The sequence below is a fragment of the Macadamia integrifolia genome, chromosome 13 (genome assembly GCF_013358625.1).
Source record: "Macadamia integrifolia cultivar HAES 741 chromosome 13, SCU_Mint_v3, whole genome shotgun sequence".
In the NCBI taxonomy this organism is placed as follows: domain Eukaryota; kingdom Viridiplantae; phylum Streptophyta; class Magnoliopsida; order Proteales; family Proteaceae; genus Macadamia; species Macadamia integrifolia.
This window is the reverse complement of record NC_056569.1, coordinates 13,063,122-13,080,656: the sequence shown is the minus strand read 5'-3', so window position 1 is coordinate 13,080,656 and position 17,535 is coordinate 13,063,122. Positions and strand designations below refer to the sequence as shown.

Here is a 17,535-nt window from a genome sequence, read left to right as displayed (position 1 = left end):
ACCAGTACTCCAAATTCTTTCCTAATTCACAGTCAACCAAAAAACTATAAGAAAGATTGTACCTTCAAGCCGCCAAGAGAAAGTAGGTACTTGGAAGGAAAAGGTCACGATCACTTGAGTAGAAAGGCCAAGGTATCAACATCCTCTGTATAAGAAGTCTCAAAGATTCAAACCATCAAATTTAAATTAGTGGGTTTGATTTTCATTCAATGGAATTACCCATATCTGTTTAGGACTTTAAAGTACCATTTGTGGAAGATCGATTAATAGAACTTCGGTGTATAAATCGACCTATATTATCCAGAAAAAAATAAAAAGAAAATTAGTGCTTGTTGGCCAACAATGATTCAATATGAACCACTTGGAAGCTACATTCAGTAAGCATGAAACCTGGAGCCTTGGATGTCGATGTGTTTGGTTACATAATTCGATGGAGTTTTATTTCTGATTTGGCAATGAGCTCATAGAGAGTGTTTTTGTTGAATCGTAGTTATTTTTAAGATTCTTCGAAAAACTGTTTGGTTACCCATAGATTTGTTACGTAAATCTATCTGAAAACAGTTTGGTTAAACTGCAACTCCAAATCCGATGTGCAGCAAAGACGCCATGGGAGAGCAAGGAGTGTTGGTTGCTGGTGGTCTTGAGCTTCGATGAGAGGAAGAAAATAGGAATCCCGATTTTTGTGATTCTTTTGAATCACCACTTAACTTGGACTATATATATGAGGGATAGGATCATGTGTGTCAAATATGAGCTTTGCTATTTACATTAATTCTAAGATGAATCACATTTAGTTACAAGGTGTTTCAAATAAACTACTATTTCTTAGTAGAACCAACTCAAAAAACAACCAAACGATTTTAAAAAAATAGAATCACGTTTCTGTTGAAAGACTCTCCAACAAATTATGTAACCAAACACAACCAAGCAAACCATCACATATCATTTGGAACCAGGATCAGGAAAGATCAGAATTAGGCAGCGAGGGAAGCAATAAGGCAAAGGACTTGCCTTTTCGTGCTTTAATTTCAACAAAATTGATGCCTTCTTCGTTTAGAAGATAGGAGAAGTAAACTGGATCTTGAGGATAAAAGGATAAATAAAATTCAATATATGCAGAAGAAATATCTAACAAAGCAAGATGTTCTTTACACTTTCTAATTGCAAGCATAATACAGAAAATAAAAATTTAAAGAAGGCAAGACTTACATAGAGATCTTGAATTACAGAATTGCACACAGACACAACACACTTTCTTACACTCTTCTTACAATCACTTAAAAAACACAAAGCTCACAAACTGTATACAAAAATGCAAAGGAGGAAAATACTAATCTATTTCTAGCTCTATTGCTGGTGGTAATTCGTGGTGTCTTCCAAGAATGGGAACTTTCCTTTTATAGATGGCGGACACCAACCTTCTTCAAAATTGGTTGAGAGATGCTGATGGGCCTTGATAAAGTTGGCGTCGAGTTGGCATCAAACCAACCAAATGTGATATATGAACAGCTTAAAGATAAGGTGTTCTTATAACAAATTAGGTACACCCAATAATGTGTGGGGTTGTCAAAAGCTGATAAGCTTCAGTCGAAAGTAATTTTGTTGTGTAGTCCAGATGTGTGACTGAAAATAAGCCACGAAAAAATTCTCTGGCATTCCACGTGGGAGGACCCACTATTTTTCAAAAGAGTCTTCGTTAAGTGAATTATTAAAGTGTTCACTCGTGACACTCACTATAATGCGCTTATAGTACTACGTGACGCATGCCAAGACATCAGTCTGACTTGAATGGCACTAGATGTAGATGCTTAACATGTGGCAAGAATCAGGACGGCATATCTGATTAACACGGCACTGGGTCATGGTGCAGTGAGACCTCTTTTACCCTCCTGAGGTTTTTTTTTTATTTATTTATTTACTGAGACCTTTAGTAATCAAGTCGTTGAGCGAATTAACTGCCATCATCAAAGGAGGAAGAGTTGAGGAGGGTTGAGGAGGAGGATGATGACGGGGTTGGATCGTTGAGCGGAAGATTAAACCCAATAGCTGTGAGAATTCGCTCTTGGATTTGCTCATTTGATAAAAACGAAAGATGATGCCGAGCAGCATTGAACATATTAAAAAGGGCGTCTGTGCGGCCGTTGATGGAGAAGGTGCAAGGGGCAGATCGGCACCAATGCCTCTTTTAGGCACAAATCGGGAACCAGTTAATGGTGAAATGTCAAATTTATCCCACCATTTAACCAGAATATGACATTCTAATTAGGGAACGTAGTTCCATTCTTCAAATTCATCAGACGTCATCCGATACTTTCACTGAAGTATCCAGGGTACTTCGTATAATATAAAGAATTGGACGAAGAGAGCCCGGGAGTCCAAAGGTTGATTGAATTCTTTGAATTTAGTAACGGACTGCTAAAGAGCTATAGGAAGGAACTCTGAGGGAGGTGGTCCCTATGTGTAGAACCACTGAAGAAGCCAGTTCGGCACACTTGATAAGGTGTGTTGAAGATGGAACTTCACGAATTAGGAATGAGTTTCATGATCATTCTGATATAAGAATATCATATCCCAAGCTTTAACATAGTCTGCATAATCATATGACCTAAGTTTAAGGCCAGTAACATCAAGAAATTCTCATTTGAATGAGGGCGAAGGTCCCCATTCACGATCTCTTATGATGTGTATTATATTGAGCTTCGAATAAGCCCTGACATGAGTGTTTCTATAAGAGTGTTGAATTTGAGCACTTTGAGTGTCCTCAAGAATTCTTTCATAGAAATATCGAGTCTTATCACCAGTAAATGGATGGAGATGGTCGCGGAGGTAGATGGTAGCAATTTCGGAAGGGGTATGACAAAGATGAATATATTCAATGTGCATAACTGGGATAAAATTGGTTTATATGAAGGGAGAATTATTAACAACCTTTAAGGTTGTTGCAGAAGACTGAGATGAAATAGGAGTGGGGTTTTCTTGAAGTTGCCTTGAAGAGGATCAGGCAACATCTTTATTTTGAGAGGTAGGGAGGATCGCCTTCTGCTTAGGAGCCTTGCAAGAATTCTCGAGTTAAAAAATTAGGTAAACTGTTAGTATCTCCTTTAATAAATTCAATGTTGAAATAAAAAACAGAAAGAAGCAACTGCCATGAGCAAAAATCTGTTTGGAAGCCAGATTCTTGACATCTTTTTTGAGTACATCTTTAGCCGCTTTACAATCCACTCGAACAAGAAAATGTTGATTAAGAATATCACTTTCAAATTTAATTATACACAAAACAAGTGAAATAATCTCTTTTTTTGTTGTGGAATATTTTTGTTGAGTAGAATTCCAAGTACCTGAAGTAAAACATACTAAAACTTCTTTGGGAATGTTAGGACATTTTTGTTTCAAGATACCTCCATATCCAAATTCGGATGCATCAGTCTCAACAATTTTAAAACAATCTGGTCGTGCTAGGTCACGGAAGCTCCTTGGCTTTGAGCTTAATCTTTTGGACAGAATCAGTATGTACAATTGTCCATGGTTCAGGTTGCTGTTTTAACCTGTTAAACAAAGGTTTGGTTTCCTTTGCTAAATCCTTGTAGAATTCAGTAATGTAATTTAGGCTATCAAGAAACCTTTGGAGTTGGGTCTTATCTTTTATCTCGTTAGGGAATTTATCCGCAAATTGAATAGCTTGGTCAATGGGGATAATAGAACCAAATGAGATATTATGTCCCAAAAAATGAACTTTAGTTTGGAATAGTTTTATTTTCTTTGCTGATACAGCAAGTCCAGCTTGACGAATAACAAAGAGGAAGATATTTAAATGCTTCTAATGTTGGGAAATGTCCTGGGAGTAAATAAGGACATCATCAATATACACAATTATAAACTGTGAATACTGATTAAAAATCTAATTCATTATATTTTAAAATTCAGATGGAACATTCTTAAGACCAAAAGGCATAACAGTCCATTTGTATTGACCGAATGGGACAACGAAAGCTGTCTTATACCTATCTTTTTCTACAATCTGAATTTATCAGTACCCAGATTTCATATCAAATTTAGAGAATACGCTTGAGGCATATAATCTATTGAGAATATCTATTTTATTAGGGATAGGGTACCGAATCCATTTAAGAACCTTATTTAAAGGTTTATAGTTGATAACAAGTCTAGGTGCACCACGTTCAATTTTTGCATTATTATTCACATAAAATGCAGTGCAACTCCAGGGAGATCTACTAGGTCTAATAAGACCTTTGGCCAAGAGTTCAAAAATCTCCTTCTGACATGTTTCCCTTAAATGATCAGGCATTTGAGTTGCTCGAGCTTTTGTGAGAATTTGGTTTTTGGAAAAGTTATCTTCATATGGAAGAGTAACAATATGAGTTTTCCTAGACCAAAATGCAATAGGGATTTCAGAACATACTTCCTTTTCAAGTTGAGCTTGAAATGTTTTAATTTTAACTTGAAAGGTTGGGCCATCAATTTTTGCTATATGCTCTTTTGTTGAATTTCAAATGATATAGAGCATTTGAATTTTTCTTTGGACTGGATTTGAGTCCGAATTTCATTCACCGTATGAACCTTTAGGGGTTCGATGAAATGAAAAGTTCTAAGGTGATTATTAACCACCGAGTGAAGACCGACTGTATCAATCTGTAAAGGATACAACTGGGAAAGGAACGAAGTGCCTAAAAGAACGAACTGAGAGAGCCCTTTTACCATTATAAAAGAGGTTCTTAGGCAGTGTCCATTGTTACAGATAGAAGTAGAGGGGATTTTATACTCGACCTGTATTCTATATTTGTCAGATGTAACCAACTTCTGAGTGATCTTCTCAAAGTATTGCGAAGGTACAAGCCTTTCGTTAATACAGTTAATATCTGCGCTTGAATCTATTAAGGCGATTGTTTTGAGGCTAAACTCTTGATTAATAATAATATCAATCATTATATGCCATCGATGAGTTTGAACCTGTTGAATAGTTAGGACTTGAGCATCTTCATAAGAAACTGCAGCAGGAGTTGCAGAGGTACTAACTACTGTATTTTGAGTTGTTAGTATATCCTTAAAGGAAGCTTCTTCTTCGAAGTCTGGCTCAATTAATTGATGTTCATTTTATAACTTAAGAGTTTGAATTCTCTATTTAAGACTCTTAACTTCAATTTTGAATTTATTGAGATCCTTCCGAAGTTCCTGAATTGTAGGTTCACAAGCTTGAGAAGTTGCTTTAACTCGATTGATTATAGTTTTAAAACTATAATCTTGAACCGCAGGTTGTATGGCAGGAACAGGGCTAGACCTAGTAGTATCCTTCACTAAGGTAATATACTCATGTAAGAGTTGGGCCATAGTTGCAGGACCAGTTACTTGGTCTATGGCTTTTAAGAGAAATGACTCTTCAATTGAAAGAACTATCAAGCCATTTTCTTTAAGCATCGCCTGATAAGGATCACAACTACAATGAGGAGTCTGGGATTTAGACTTAAAAGAATCACTGTCAAACTCAAGTTGAGAAATCTCTTGATCTGAGTCAGACTCAGTGTTGGACTCAGGGTCGGATGAGCTATATAGCAAGACCTTTTCAAGATTTTGCTTTTGAGAATTATCAATTTCTAAGGCATTAATTCTTGCCTTAGTTCGACAATTATTCTTATAATGTCCTACTATTTCACATTTATAACAAACAGGGGATTTGTTAGAAAAAGTGTTTTGAGAATGAGATTTTGAAAAGTGTTTCTTGAAGAAGCACTTAGGGTTAGATTTATATGGTTTAGCTTGGTATTTAGACTTAGAAAACTTAGAGAGTTTTTTATGAGTCTTCTTAGATCTAGAAGACGAATCTTCTCGAATCCAAATTGCTCACAAAAATCTCCAAGTTCGCAGAATCCAGCTTGTCTCTCTTTAGACGATTGCTTCTTAAGTTTAAGGTCCGTACAGAATTGAAGACCTTCATTACATACCTCAGCAACTAATTCCGCATAGGTGTATTGCTCGAAGGGAATAGTGCCATTGTGCTTTGCCTTAAGTTTGTACCTTACCTTTTAAACAAATAAGAGAGGTAGACTAGAGATAAACTTTTCTTTCCATATGGAATTGTTGCAGTCATCTCTAGTAAAGACTTTGACAAAAAAGACATCTCTATACCACTATAATGAGATAGTGTATGATATCGAAGATTCATTAATTGTTCTCTTGTTTAATAAGCTAAAATTTCAACTGGTCCAATAAAATGAAGAGTTATAGTATAAACCAATGTATTTACCGCATCTTCATGATTAACATAAATAGTTCGCTGGGCAAAAGAACCATCAGTGAGCTGTTCAGTTTGATTTTGTAGAATACTGGTAACAACATTAAGAATCTGATTTCTAACTTCTTCGGTCAGATAGAAATTCCACCAACCGTGAAGTTGCCCAAAAAATTCGGTTGCTATCATTTTAGTAACAGTCAAATCGAAAGTTTGATGCTGCTTAGCCACTGTGGCATACATAAGCATCTACTTTAGAAGATTGATGATTTGGTATTTGGATAAACCATCAATATTCCATTCAATAATAGAATTGCCATCAGTCAAAAAACTAGCTGGCTCGCCTTCCATTTCCAATTGAAGATCAACCGGAGAAGGCCGAGGGTAATAGTAGTTTGTCGGAGTTGTTGGAATAACTTTATGAGTTGTCCTCATGACTCTATTAAGTTGAGGAATTGGCTCAAGAATTGTTGTCTGTTGAGATAGCATGGATTGGAATTCTTTCTCAGCAATTTCAATTTCAAAATCAAAAGGTTCAGCTAGAGAAAGAGTCATGGCCTGTTTTTCTTTGTCCTTAGAAACCTGAAGTTGACTAAGTCGAGATACAATTTTATCAAGAATGGTTGATTCAGTCTTTCTAATGGGAACATCCAAAACAGGAGGAGGTTTGAAAATGAAAGACTGGTTGCTTCTAGGTTGAGAAGCAGGGCTTGCCAGATTGACCTTTGGATATGCTCAATTTTAGCATAAAAGGTAGACGGGGTAGAGGCCTTTAAGGAATCTACAATCATCTCTATACGATCAGTCTGGCTTCCTATGGACTGAAGACATAAATTACTATAGTTTTTTTGTTCAACAACATGACTAAGATGAGATTCAGTCAATGGAGATGAGGTATGACTTGAAGTTTTAATAGGAATAGCCATCTGATTTGTGCCTATTTTTAAGGCTTGAGAAGGAGGATGAACATAATCAATTTATGTTCCTTCTTTGGTGACACAAGTGGTTGTTACATTTTTTATCTCATTCACCAGTGGAGGGTCAGGTGATTTTTCAATAAAGTATATCTTTAACCACTGAAAAAATTGGAGATTTATTTGACGAGTTTTCATATGAGAAACCCATTTCTCATGAAGCTCTTGCCACTGAGGATTGGAATATTGTTCTTCAAAAATCTGACCTTTTTCAGCATTCCTAGCAGACTTGTATTCTTGGAAACAACTCTAAAATATCGGTAACCTACTGTTGTTTATCAAACCATTTTTTGAAATATCAAGTATTTGTTCATATGTTGAGTTCTGCGAATTCTATCTCCATTGCCCCTTACAATCCTTGTTGAGCCTTTTGCCTTCATTTATTGTGACCATTCTATTATATCGAAGTCCATACCTCAAACAACTTTGTAATTGAAAATAGGGAAGAGGCTGGGCATGCCACCGACTTTTTTGGAGCTAGCGACTCAACCAATGGAAGGGTTGAGATGGGAGAGGCATAGGGGACTTTTCCAAAGGGGAAGAAGAGAGAGAAAGAGACACAGGTTTGGATATACCGTTCATATACCCAGCCTTTTCCCTTGAAAATAAGCAAAGATATCCATGAGAATCCATTTAAAAGGTTGGGGGAGGAAGGTTTAGTTTACTCTCAAGCTAAAAAAAACATCTCCCTTAGTATTTCTCTCGGAGCCTTAGCTAATAAATATCACTTACTAATAAAAAAAGGTGGGGAAAAGGACTCTATCTGAGAGTATAGGGGTTGCATTCAAAGACTAAGGGGAGCGCAATGACCATCCCTCCCCCATGAAAGTTGGAAATGCCTACCCTATTGATGTTTCTAGGTGTACTCCCATTGACCTACACACTGGTGCAGGAGCTACATTCCAGAGTAAAGACTCTTCCCCAAAATAGGTACTTAAAAACTGGGGCTTAATCGGCTCGTTGCTTTTAGATAAGTGCTCTTGGGAAGAGTGCAGCCGATTCCAACCAGTCGGCCAACTCCTTCTGACATCTACTTACTCAAACCATAATATCTCTCTCGTTTGTTCTTCAATTGACTCAATTCTTTCTCCAAATGAAATCTGACTCGAAGGGATACAATTTTCATGTTTTTACCTTTAACTTAGAATAAGTGCAAGGGTTCCAAAAGTTAGATTGAATCTGACGCAAGTGCATAAACAACTTCTTGAAACAAACATGCCATGTCTGACGATGAAGTCATAAATTCCAACTCCTATATCATTCCAATCTAACTTAAATGGTTGGAAATATAACTCAAAGATCTACTTCTCTTATGTTTTGAGCTTCCACAAACTCCAACTCAAGTAAAACTCAAAAAATCCTTGATGTCACTGCATGTGCAGAAAATGAATTTTAGATTGAGGTTTGATATATAATCTCATCTATTGTCATTCGCTCTCGTGTATGTCTATGTACCTCCTCAATAATGAGTTCGGATCAGGTACTCATACGAGAATCATTCTCGTACGGTGTTTGATCCACACTTGGACTCCACATAATCATTGTCCTCTTTTAATTGATTTTTATTTTCAGTGGAATCCAAGTGTGAATTAAACATTATACAAGAATGATTCTCGTACAAGGACCTGATCCACACTCCCCAATAATCTCATGTATTTCTTAATTTTTATAATACATTGCTTTACCATTTGGCAAACCTAGATTGAGTTGAAACTTAATTTGCAAGTTATTGCAGCACTACATGGAGATCTAATTCCATGGCCAACATGTGCTCAAACATATGAACATATTGCCTCTAGGCTTCTTATCCTTCACTGAATTTTTTTTGTATAACATTTCCTAAGAGATATAGTGTTTTCCGTCATTAAGGGTGAAGATATAATTTCTTAATTCATAAGATCACATTGTAGACTATTAATTCCAATTTTAATTTTACTCGAATCAACATAAAATATACTACAACAACTAAACAATACCATCCCTTCATTGAAATCTTTATTTGAAAGTTAAGGGAACCTTTGATAAGTGCTTATATCTAGATTATATATTGGAAGTACACACTACCTCCTATTGGGTGTGACCTCAAAGTTTGTTGTGTCTAATGAATTCGGTGAAATCTTAGATGGTAATGAGCTACTTCACATGTCTCAAGATATTGACTATGGCATCATTGGACAACGTTCTGTTTCTACCGTTTCTGCATTTTCTTGTTCCCATAAATGGAGAAACAACTTAAAAAGCGTTTGATAAAGTTGTTCCATTTCACCCGTTTCTAGAAACATAAACCAAAATTTATGCCTATTTACAATTTTAGAAACGACTTTGACGAAATAAGTCCGACTTGTTTCGTCGTTTCTGGAAACAAGTTTAAAAGAAAAAAAAAAAAAAAAACGGTTGTGCTTAATAAATCTCTCAACTATTTAAACCTAAAAAGAGGCAACCGGACCCTCTCTCCCTTTTGGGCATCCGATGATGCTATTGGGTTTTTTAGTAGCATTATGTCTGCAAAAAACGTTTCGAGAAAAGGTTTATTAAACATCAAATAATCTGTTTTTGTTTCCGGAAACGTGAAAAGTTGTTTCTGCTGTTTCTAGACACAGAAACGGTTTTGTCGTTTATGTGCTAAGAAACGATTTTTGGAATTGTAAAAAGGTGTTTCATTTTTCTGTTTCCCGAAACATTTTCAACATTGTAGTCGAATTCAAGACATGAGTGAAGGCACAACATTGTAGGAATGCAACTCACGAGTGAAGGCATGACGTTGGAGTTGCAGGTATGCTTCATGGAGATGAGTTTCAGAAAGATGAAGGAAATCAGAAACTGTGAGCTTCGCACAATTATGTTGGAATCGCCGCATTTGGATAGTGAGAAGTATCAACAATGGGTTGGGGGTCTAGGTAGGTCGAGTGAAGTATCGGGTTTTTCACAATTTTTGTCGCTCCCACTTGTTTCTAGAAACAAAAAAACAAGTTTAACTTATTTCTCCATTCCTGTTTCCAAACACAAAAATAGACATAAATTTCTATTTATGTTTCCAAAAACAAGTGAAACGAAACAAAAAAATCAAACGATTTTTGTGATGTTTTTCCATTTCTGAACACAAAAAAAATGGAAAAACCGTTTCTTGCAACAAAATCAAACGAGCCCAGATATTTCCAAAGAGATGGGGGTTCGAATTCATCAAGGCTCATTGAATGTTTTTATGTCTAATTTTCTGAATTCTTATAATGTAAATGGAAATGACAGTTATATATACAACAGTGTAGAATTGAAAATATGGACAAAAATGTCGAAACAATCTGTTGGAACTTACTATGCATTAATGGATGGATTGTGCATAGTTGAATCAGTTCTGGAGGCAACCTATCATTTTGGTAGGACGGTAGAGAACATTTTTATTTTTTTATTTTTTTGGTTAGAACAAATTGTGATCTTGGAGCTAACACAATTTGGTGATCGAAAAAGCTAGGTGTGAGCTTGACAAAATTGATTGGTTAGGGTTCGTGAAGTGATTCAAACAACTAATATTGTGTAATGATACAATTAAGATTATCAATTCTAATGATTGTCCTGATAATCATGATAAGATAACAATGGCATGAATAGTTGGAAAAAGGTTAATGGCAATTGTTGCAAGTAAAATGACATTCACCTTACTAAAATGGCATTTTTGTAATTATCTGTGTATATATTTGAGTGATTCCATGAATCGCATACCAAATGCTAATTTTTTTCTGAATCTATTCCGAAATTGATTACCAAGCGGAGATTTTACTCTAAAAAAGCATAGAATAAAAAATAATAATAATTAAAAAAAAAAAAATCAGTTCCACTTGGAATTAAGGAATTGAGAGCAAAATTAGAGTTTTCAAATGAGAACCATTTTTGTACGGTGCCACTGCTTGGTGTCTAATCCACACATGGAATCCATTCAATCTCGTCCTTTTTACAATAGGTTTTCAGAATGAGTGGATTTCAAGTATGAATCAAACCTCGTACGAGAATGGTTCTGATACGAGGATCTGATCCAAATTCCTAACTCACAAAATTATTATCGAATATCAATCATTGCCTAAAAATACCAATCCAATGGGTGTGAATCAGATTTTCATACGATCAGATTCACACAAATGGAATCCACCACCCAGTTTTTTCTTATATGGATTCCATGTGTGTGGATCAATCTTGTACAAAAATGATTTTCGTACCAGAACCTGATTGCGCTCTTCAATAGGATTGTATACTGAGGCAAAGTTTATAAGTGAAGGAATATATGGGATCCTTTTCTTCTCAACTAAGTTTGCATCAGATCATGGAAATTAAGTAGTTTCTATTAAAAAAAAAAAAAAATGGAAGGGAGGTTCAAGCATTCATTCGCAACTTCGACTTTGGTCTTCCAGCGCGCAAACCACGAGGTTGATGGAAAGGGAATGCAACGGAAAGAAAGATCTTAGGGATTTTCCATCTTTCTTTCTTCTTTATTTAAAGGAAAATAGAGAACGTGGAAACAGATCCGTTTTTCTTCTCCTTCAAACTTTCCTTTCTTGGTGTCTAATGCATTATTTAAAAAAAAAAAATTGATTAATACACAATTAAAATTTATAAAGTGCAATACAATCATAGGTATTGAGGACATCTTTTCATAAGAATCAATTACCCAAATTTCGATATTATGAATAAACAAATAGAATAACAGTCTTAAATTACATTTATATAAATCATGGTTAAAAATCAAACTCATGGTGGGTTCGGCCATCATGGACAAACTTACACTCCTACTTCCTACAATTACAAGGATGAAGAAGAGCATATATGAAAGCATAAGGTGTAGGTGTTAGATTTTCACACGTACATCCAGGTAAATGTACATGCATCGGATCAAAATTCCTAACAAGCATGTACACCTTGGATTTCCAAAAGCGCATTTCCAGAATGTTTTGGGTGGAGGTTAGACACACCACTATAGTTGGATGGGATGGAGTCTAAGAAGGACTTTTCTTGCAAAGGAGAGACATAGACAGCCCATTTCATTAAGGTTCACAGGCGAAACGATTGCTTGGAGCACTGTTTTGGGCATAGGGGTGGTTTTAACCCCAGTCTTAATGGACGAAACCGAATCAAAACTGATATGAGTTTATTAGATCATGTTTGGGATATCAAAACCAAATGAAACCACATTGAATTCGATAAATCATCAAATTAAATTTAAAAATCAGATTGAAATCGATATAACCTGATAAGAAATCCATAACAAACCAAAATTTCATTCATTTAAAAAAAAAAAAATTGCATACTCTTGAATATATTTACTTGAGAAACTAAAATCAAACTAATAATAAACCGATAAGTTCATGTTTTGACTTTAATCATTCTCACTTGGAAACCAATGAAATCGAACCAACAAAAAGGGTCAGGCATACGAGGCGTACGTTCGTGCAGGGAATCATCAGACATTATATATTATCTTGGGGCTATGGTACATTCTCTCTCTCTATCAGTGGGTTTTTTTCTTTTTAAAAAACGACGTTTCAGCCTCTGCATGTGATACTTCCTGCTACCTCCTCCCTTCCCGCTCTCTCTCTCTCTCTCTCTCTCTCTCTCTCTCTCTCTCTCTTCCCTGCCCACTCTCTGTGTGTGTAATTCACTTTTGCATACTAAAGTTATCCTCTTTATTTGGTCTCCTCCCCTATCATTAAACAACGATGTCCGATTCTACTCTTCGCGATCGCTTCTGTTCCTACTCCACAAACCTCCGATTCTTCTCTCGCATCCGACGATTTATCAGACTCAAGACCACGGGAAAGTCTACCAAATCTTCCGATCGATTCAATATGTCCAGAGCCAAAGAAGAATCAGAAAAGAAGATAATGGGAAGCGAAGGAAGTTGCAGAACCGAGGAAGACGACCTGGCTGTGTTACAGAGATCCGTAAAGCGACTTCACTTTGGAAGCTTAGAAGATAAAGACGATGCCGCAAAAGAAATCAAGAGATTGGCCGCAGAAGATCTCAAGACCAGGAAATCTCTAGCTGCTCTCGGCGTTATACCATCTCTCGTGTCGATGCTTGATTCGGACGTGTCGTCTCGCCGGCTACTGGCTATCCAGGCGTTGATTGAGCTTGCTAATGGCACTCACGTGTAAGTAATCGACTAATCTCTCTGATACTTTGTTGCAATTTTACTTAATTTTTTTGAATCTAAATTCTAGAATACTCAATCAATCATCTCCGGTAACTGGAGTTCTTCGCCGTTGCCGGGAATCCGAAATCCCGAATTGAACTGGCCGAGTCACTGAGACTTCGTTGCGAAGAAATTGAATTTTACAGGAGAAACAAAGCATTCTCATCAGAAATTGGTTTCACCGGAATTTAGAAAGTGCCGGAGAATCTTGCAGCTCCGATGACTGATCAAAGTAGTTAGTTTCGTTACCGCTACAATTTTTTTCTGTCGTGAGAGGGTTTGAGGCATCCAATCGAAAACGCATAGTGTGGACAATTCACGTGAGTGGATCCTGTTTCGCCGTCTGATTGGTAGTTGAGGCACTCTCTTGAGCTGATGCCATTCTTTGTCATAAGGTGAACCCATTATTTTATTTCTCTAAAGAAATTCACTCATTAAAATATTTTTTAGAGGATTCGGTGCGTGATGTGTGGGACTGTTTGGCCTTTTTCCACTTCTCTTGGTTCTTGATGCTAATGAGTCAGAGTCTCCGTTATGAGAGTCAAATCAATGAGGAAAGTTCAGTTTTAATTTGTTTTCAATTTTGGTTCGTTTTGATTTTTGGATCGTATTAATTTCCTATATCATTTTGTTATTTGAACGGTTTCCATTTTTGGGTTTGATTTAATGTACATATTTATATAAAATTAAATAAAATCTGGTTTTTGGATGAGCTTCAGGATATTATCAATTTAGTTTGGATTAGGGGTGTCAATGGGTCGGTTTGGCTCAGTTTTGATCTGATTTACGGTGTGGAAATAGTGAAACCAAAACCGAATCAATAAGGAAATTTCGATTTGGTTTTTGGTTCTATGCGGTTTGATTTTAGTTTGTAATCAGATTGGTTTTGGTTTTTAATCCGGTTTGGATTTGATTTTTCATACAAAATTATGCAAATTTTGTTTTTTTAATGGATTTTGGACTGATTTTGGTTTTGATCTGTGTCTTGAGTCAGTTCCGGTTAGGTTTTGGGTTCATTTGATTTTCAATACGTTTGATTTGGTTTTGCATTGCAATACTCCATACAGAAACCGACCCAACAAGGATTTGGCTCAGTTTGGTCTGGGCTATTATCGGTTCAGTCCAGCCAATTGTACCAGTTCAGTTTAGGTTTTGACAACCCTATCGATGTTTTTGTTGGTTTTTGGGTCAGTGCTGGGTTCTTTTGTTTTCCGATTAGGTTCAGTGTCAGGGTCATAATACTCTAGCCCGAAACTGACTCAAAAAGGCCTTTGTTGAGTACTGTTATCTGCTATTGTATGTGAAATGACTAAAATACCCTTGAACCGTGGAGCTAGATGTTTAAACATTTTAGAGGCGAAAATAATTATGTGGTTCTTAAGGGTCTTTTGTTAATGCGGGGACGATTCTACATACATTGAAACGACATATTAGTTCTGTTGTTTATAGTTAAACAATTCAAATAAGGTAAGAACCCATAAGATTTAGTGTGGTGGTTCAACTTCCATTGGAGCATGCAGACAATCTTGAAAATTGGAAAACAAATTTAGTTTTGATTGCATCATTGACTTTTCCAATTTTCCACGAATCAATCTTATTTTATTCTTAACTGTTCTTCATGTGATCTACTATTCTTTTTATTAAATCAAATCAAATCAAATCAAATCAAATCAACCTGTTCCATATGTTGGTCTTGCTTTCAACTCTGTTAGTTAAAAGATTTGAAATTCTGTGTCTTGGTTTTCAGCAACAAGGCTCTCATGGTGGAAGCAGAGATCCTCAAGAAATTGCCTGGAAGTGACCTTGATAGTCTAGATGAGTTGGTACAAAGAGATTTTGCTACACTCCTGGTTTCCATCTCTGATCTAGCTAATGTTCAGTTCCCCATTGCCTCATCTGAAATGCTTCCATTTCTCATTTGGAACCTTAATTCAAATACATCCATTGAAGCTACTGAAGCTTGCTTAGGGGCATTACACAACCTCTCTACCATGCTGGACAGTATAGGACCATTGATTTCTAATGGTGTGGTATCAACTCTAATGAGACTCTGCTTGGAAAAAGAATCTTCAGAGAAAGCTCTCGCGATTTTGGGGAATTTGGTGGTGACCGTGATGGGTAAGAAAGCCATGGAAAATGATCCCAAGGTGCCAGATAGATTTATTGAGATTATGACATGGGAAGAGAAACCCAAATGTCAGGAATTGGCCTCTTACATTTTAATGATCTTAGCACATCAAAGCTCAGCACAAAGGGAGAAGATGGCAAAGTTAGGAATTGTTCCTGTTCTTCTTGAAGTGGCTTTGTTGGGGAGTCCACTAGCTCAGAAGAGAGCCTTGAAAATTTTGCAATGGTTCAAAGATGAAAGGCAAACAAGAATGAGAGCCCATTCTGGGCCCCAAACAGGAAGGATCATGGTCGGTGGTTTGCCGGTAAATCAAAGGGAAAGCAGGGAAGGGAAGAAATTGATGAAAAATATGGTGAAACAAAGCCTGGACAAGAATATGGAATTCATTACAAGGAGAGCAAATGCTGCTACAGATTCTTCTAAGCTCAAATCTTACGTTATTAGCTCTAGTAGTTCTAAGAGCTTGCCTTATTGAACGCTCATAGCTTGAACGCTTACCCTTCTCAATTTTCATGTATGATGGCTGTAAATTATGGGGAGAAAGAAGACTATAAATTGCCAAATCTGATGCAGTCTTCCATATCCAAGTTGTAGTAAAGCTTTTTTCTTGGGTGGGTTTTTTTTTTTTTTTTTTTTTTTTTTTTTTTTGGCTTATTTTAAATTCCTGTAATAATTTTGATTTTGATTTCAGAGTTATTTCTCAACTACATTATATGATGATCACCTGGGTATTGTTAGCTGATGTGGCTTTTCTTGCATTTCAGCATAAAATTTTTAATGAGGACTTTACACAATAATTATACTTAAGTTGGATTACAATACGGGCTCAAAATTGGGTTGACCCTAGCTGCCAATCTTCTTTCTTGATGGAATGAAAAATCTTTAAACATGGGCAGGCGCGCGCGCGCACGCGGGGGGGGGGGGGGGTCTTGATTGTTTGGTTTTGTGGCTTCATCCAAATGGATTGATGAATTAGTCTACTAGTCTAGATGGGTTGACGGAGAATGTGGAGAATTATATTAGGTGGTTGGATAAACTTGAATCCAAACCCATGCAAAGTCATATGTTATAGGAGTTGGCATCAACTGTCTCTTCTTAATGTGTTTTCTCTAAGGTTATGTTTGATAATTAGGAGAAGAAAAGAAAATAAAAAATCAAACAAATTTTGAATTTGATGAGAGGAATAGTCACATAAAAAATCATTATGTAATCATACTTTTTTGTCTTATTATGTTTTTTGGACTATTTTCTTTTCTTTTCTTGGTTACCAAACACAGCCTAAGAAGAGAAAGTTCATGGGATTTCTGTACCATAAGAAAAGAAAGAGAGTGACATATGTGTTTTCATGTTTTTAATTTTCTTAAATGTATATGTCTGTATTAATCCCACGTATTAATATGGGTTATTGAATTTATATGATAAAAAAAACATTTTTTTTTAAAAAAACGTTCGGATATGTATTACCAGCTTATGCGTACTTCAATAATTCCTTGGGGAAACTAGCACATCAACCCACCGTCACGGTAAAATAAATTGCAATACTCACTCTTTCACTTTCTTAGAAGACACAATTGATCATGGGAAAATTCCAATCTCTTCCATTCACTCTCCTTCTCTTATGGTAGAAATATTCCGTTAACTATCTCTCCTTAAGGAAAATCCACTAAGAAGAGGTAGATGATGCTAACTCATATAGCACATGACTTTAGATGGGTTTGGATCCAAGTTAATCCAACTACCTAATATGCTTCTCCACATTCTCCATTAACATATCTAGACTATTGAACCCATCAACCTATTTAGGTAAAAGCCACCAAACCTAACAATCTTCACATTGATTTTTATTGTAATCACCAAAAGACTTGTTGAAAAACCATCAAGACCATTGAACCAAACCTTCAATTGGTCTACAAAAGAACTACAAACCAAACATTGGCATTGTGGAATTTAGGCTAAGACTACCCATCGGTTCTTAAGCTTGAAAGATATTACTAAAAATTTAGAAACCCAA

At 36.2% G+C, this 17,535-nt stretch overlaps 1 protein-coding gene across 1 annotated transcript; it reads left to right on the top strand.

The window, feature by feature from the left end:
* The first annotated feature begins 12,763 nt into the window (after nucleotides 1–12,763).
* Nucleotides 12,764–16,343, top strand: LOC122059389 (U-box domain-containing protein 7-like). Its single transcript, XM_042622154.1, has 2 exons — nucleotides 12,764–13,354; nucleotides 15,144–16,343. Exons 1-2 carry the CDS (start codon nucleotides 12,921–12,923, stop codon nucleotides 15,997–15,999), a joined length of 1,290 nt encoding a protein of 429 aa, XP_042478088.1. The 5' UTR covers nucleotides 12,764–12,920; the 3' UTR covers nucleotides 16,000–16,343.
* The last annotated feature ends 1,192 nt before the right edge of the window (nucleotides 16,344–17,535 follow it).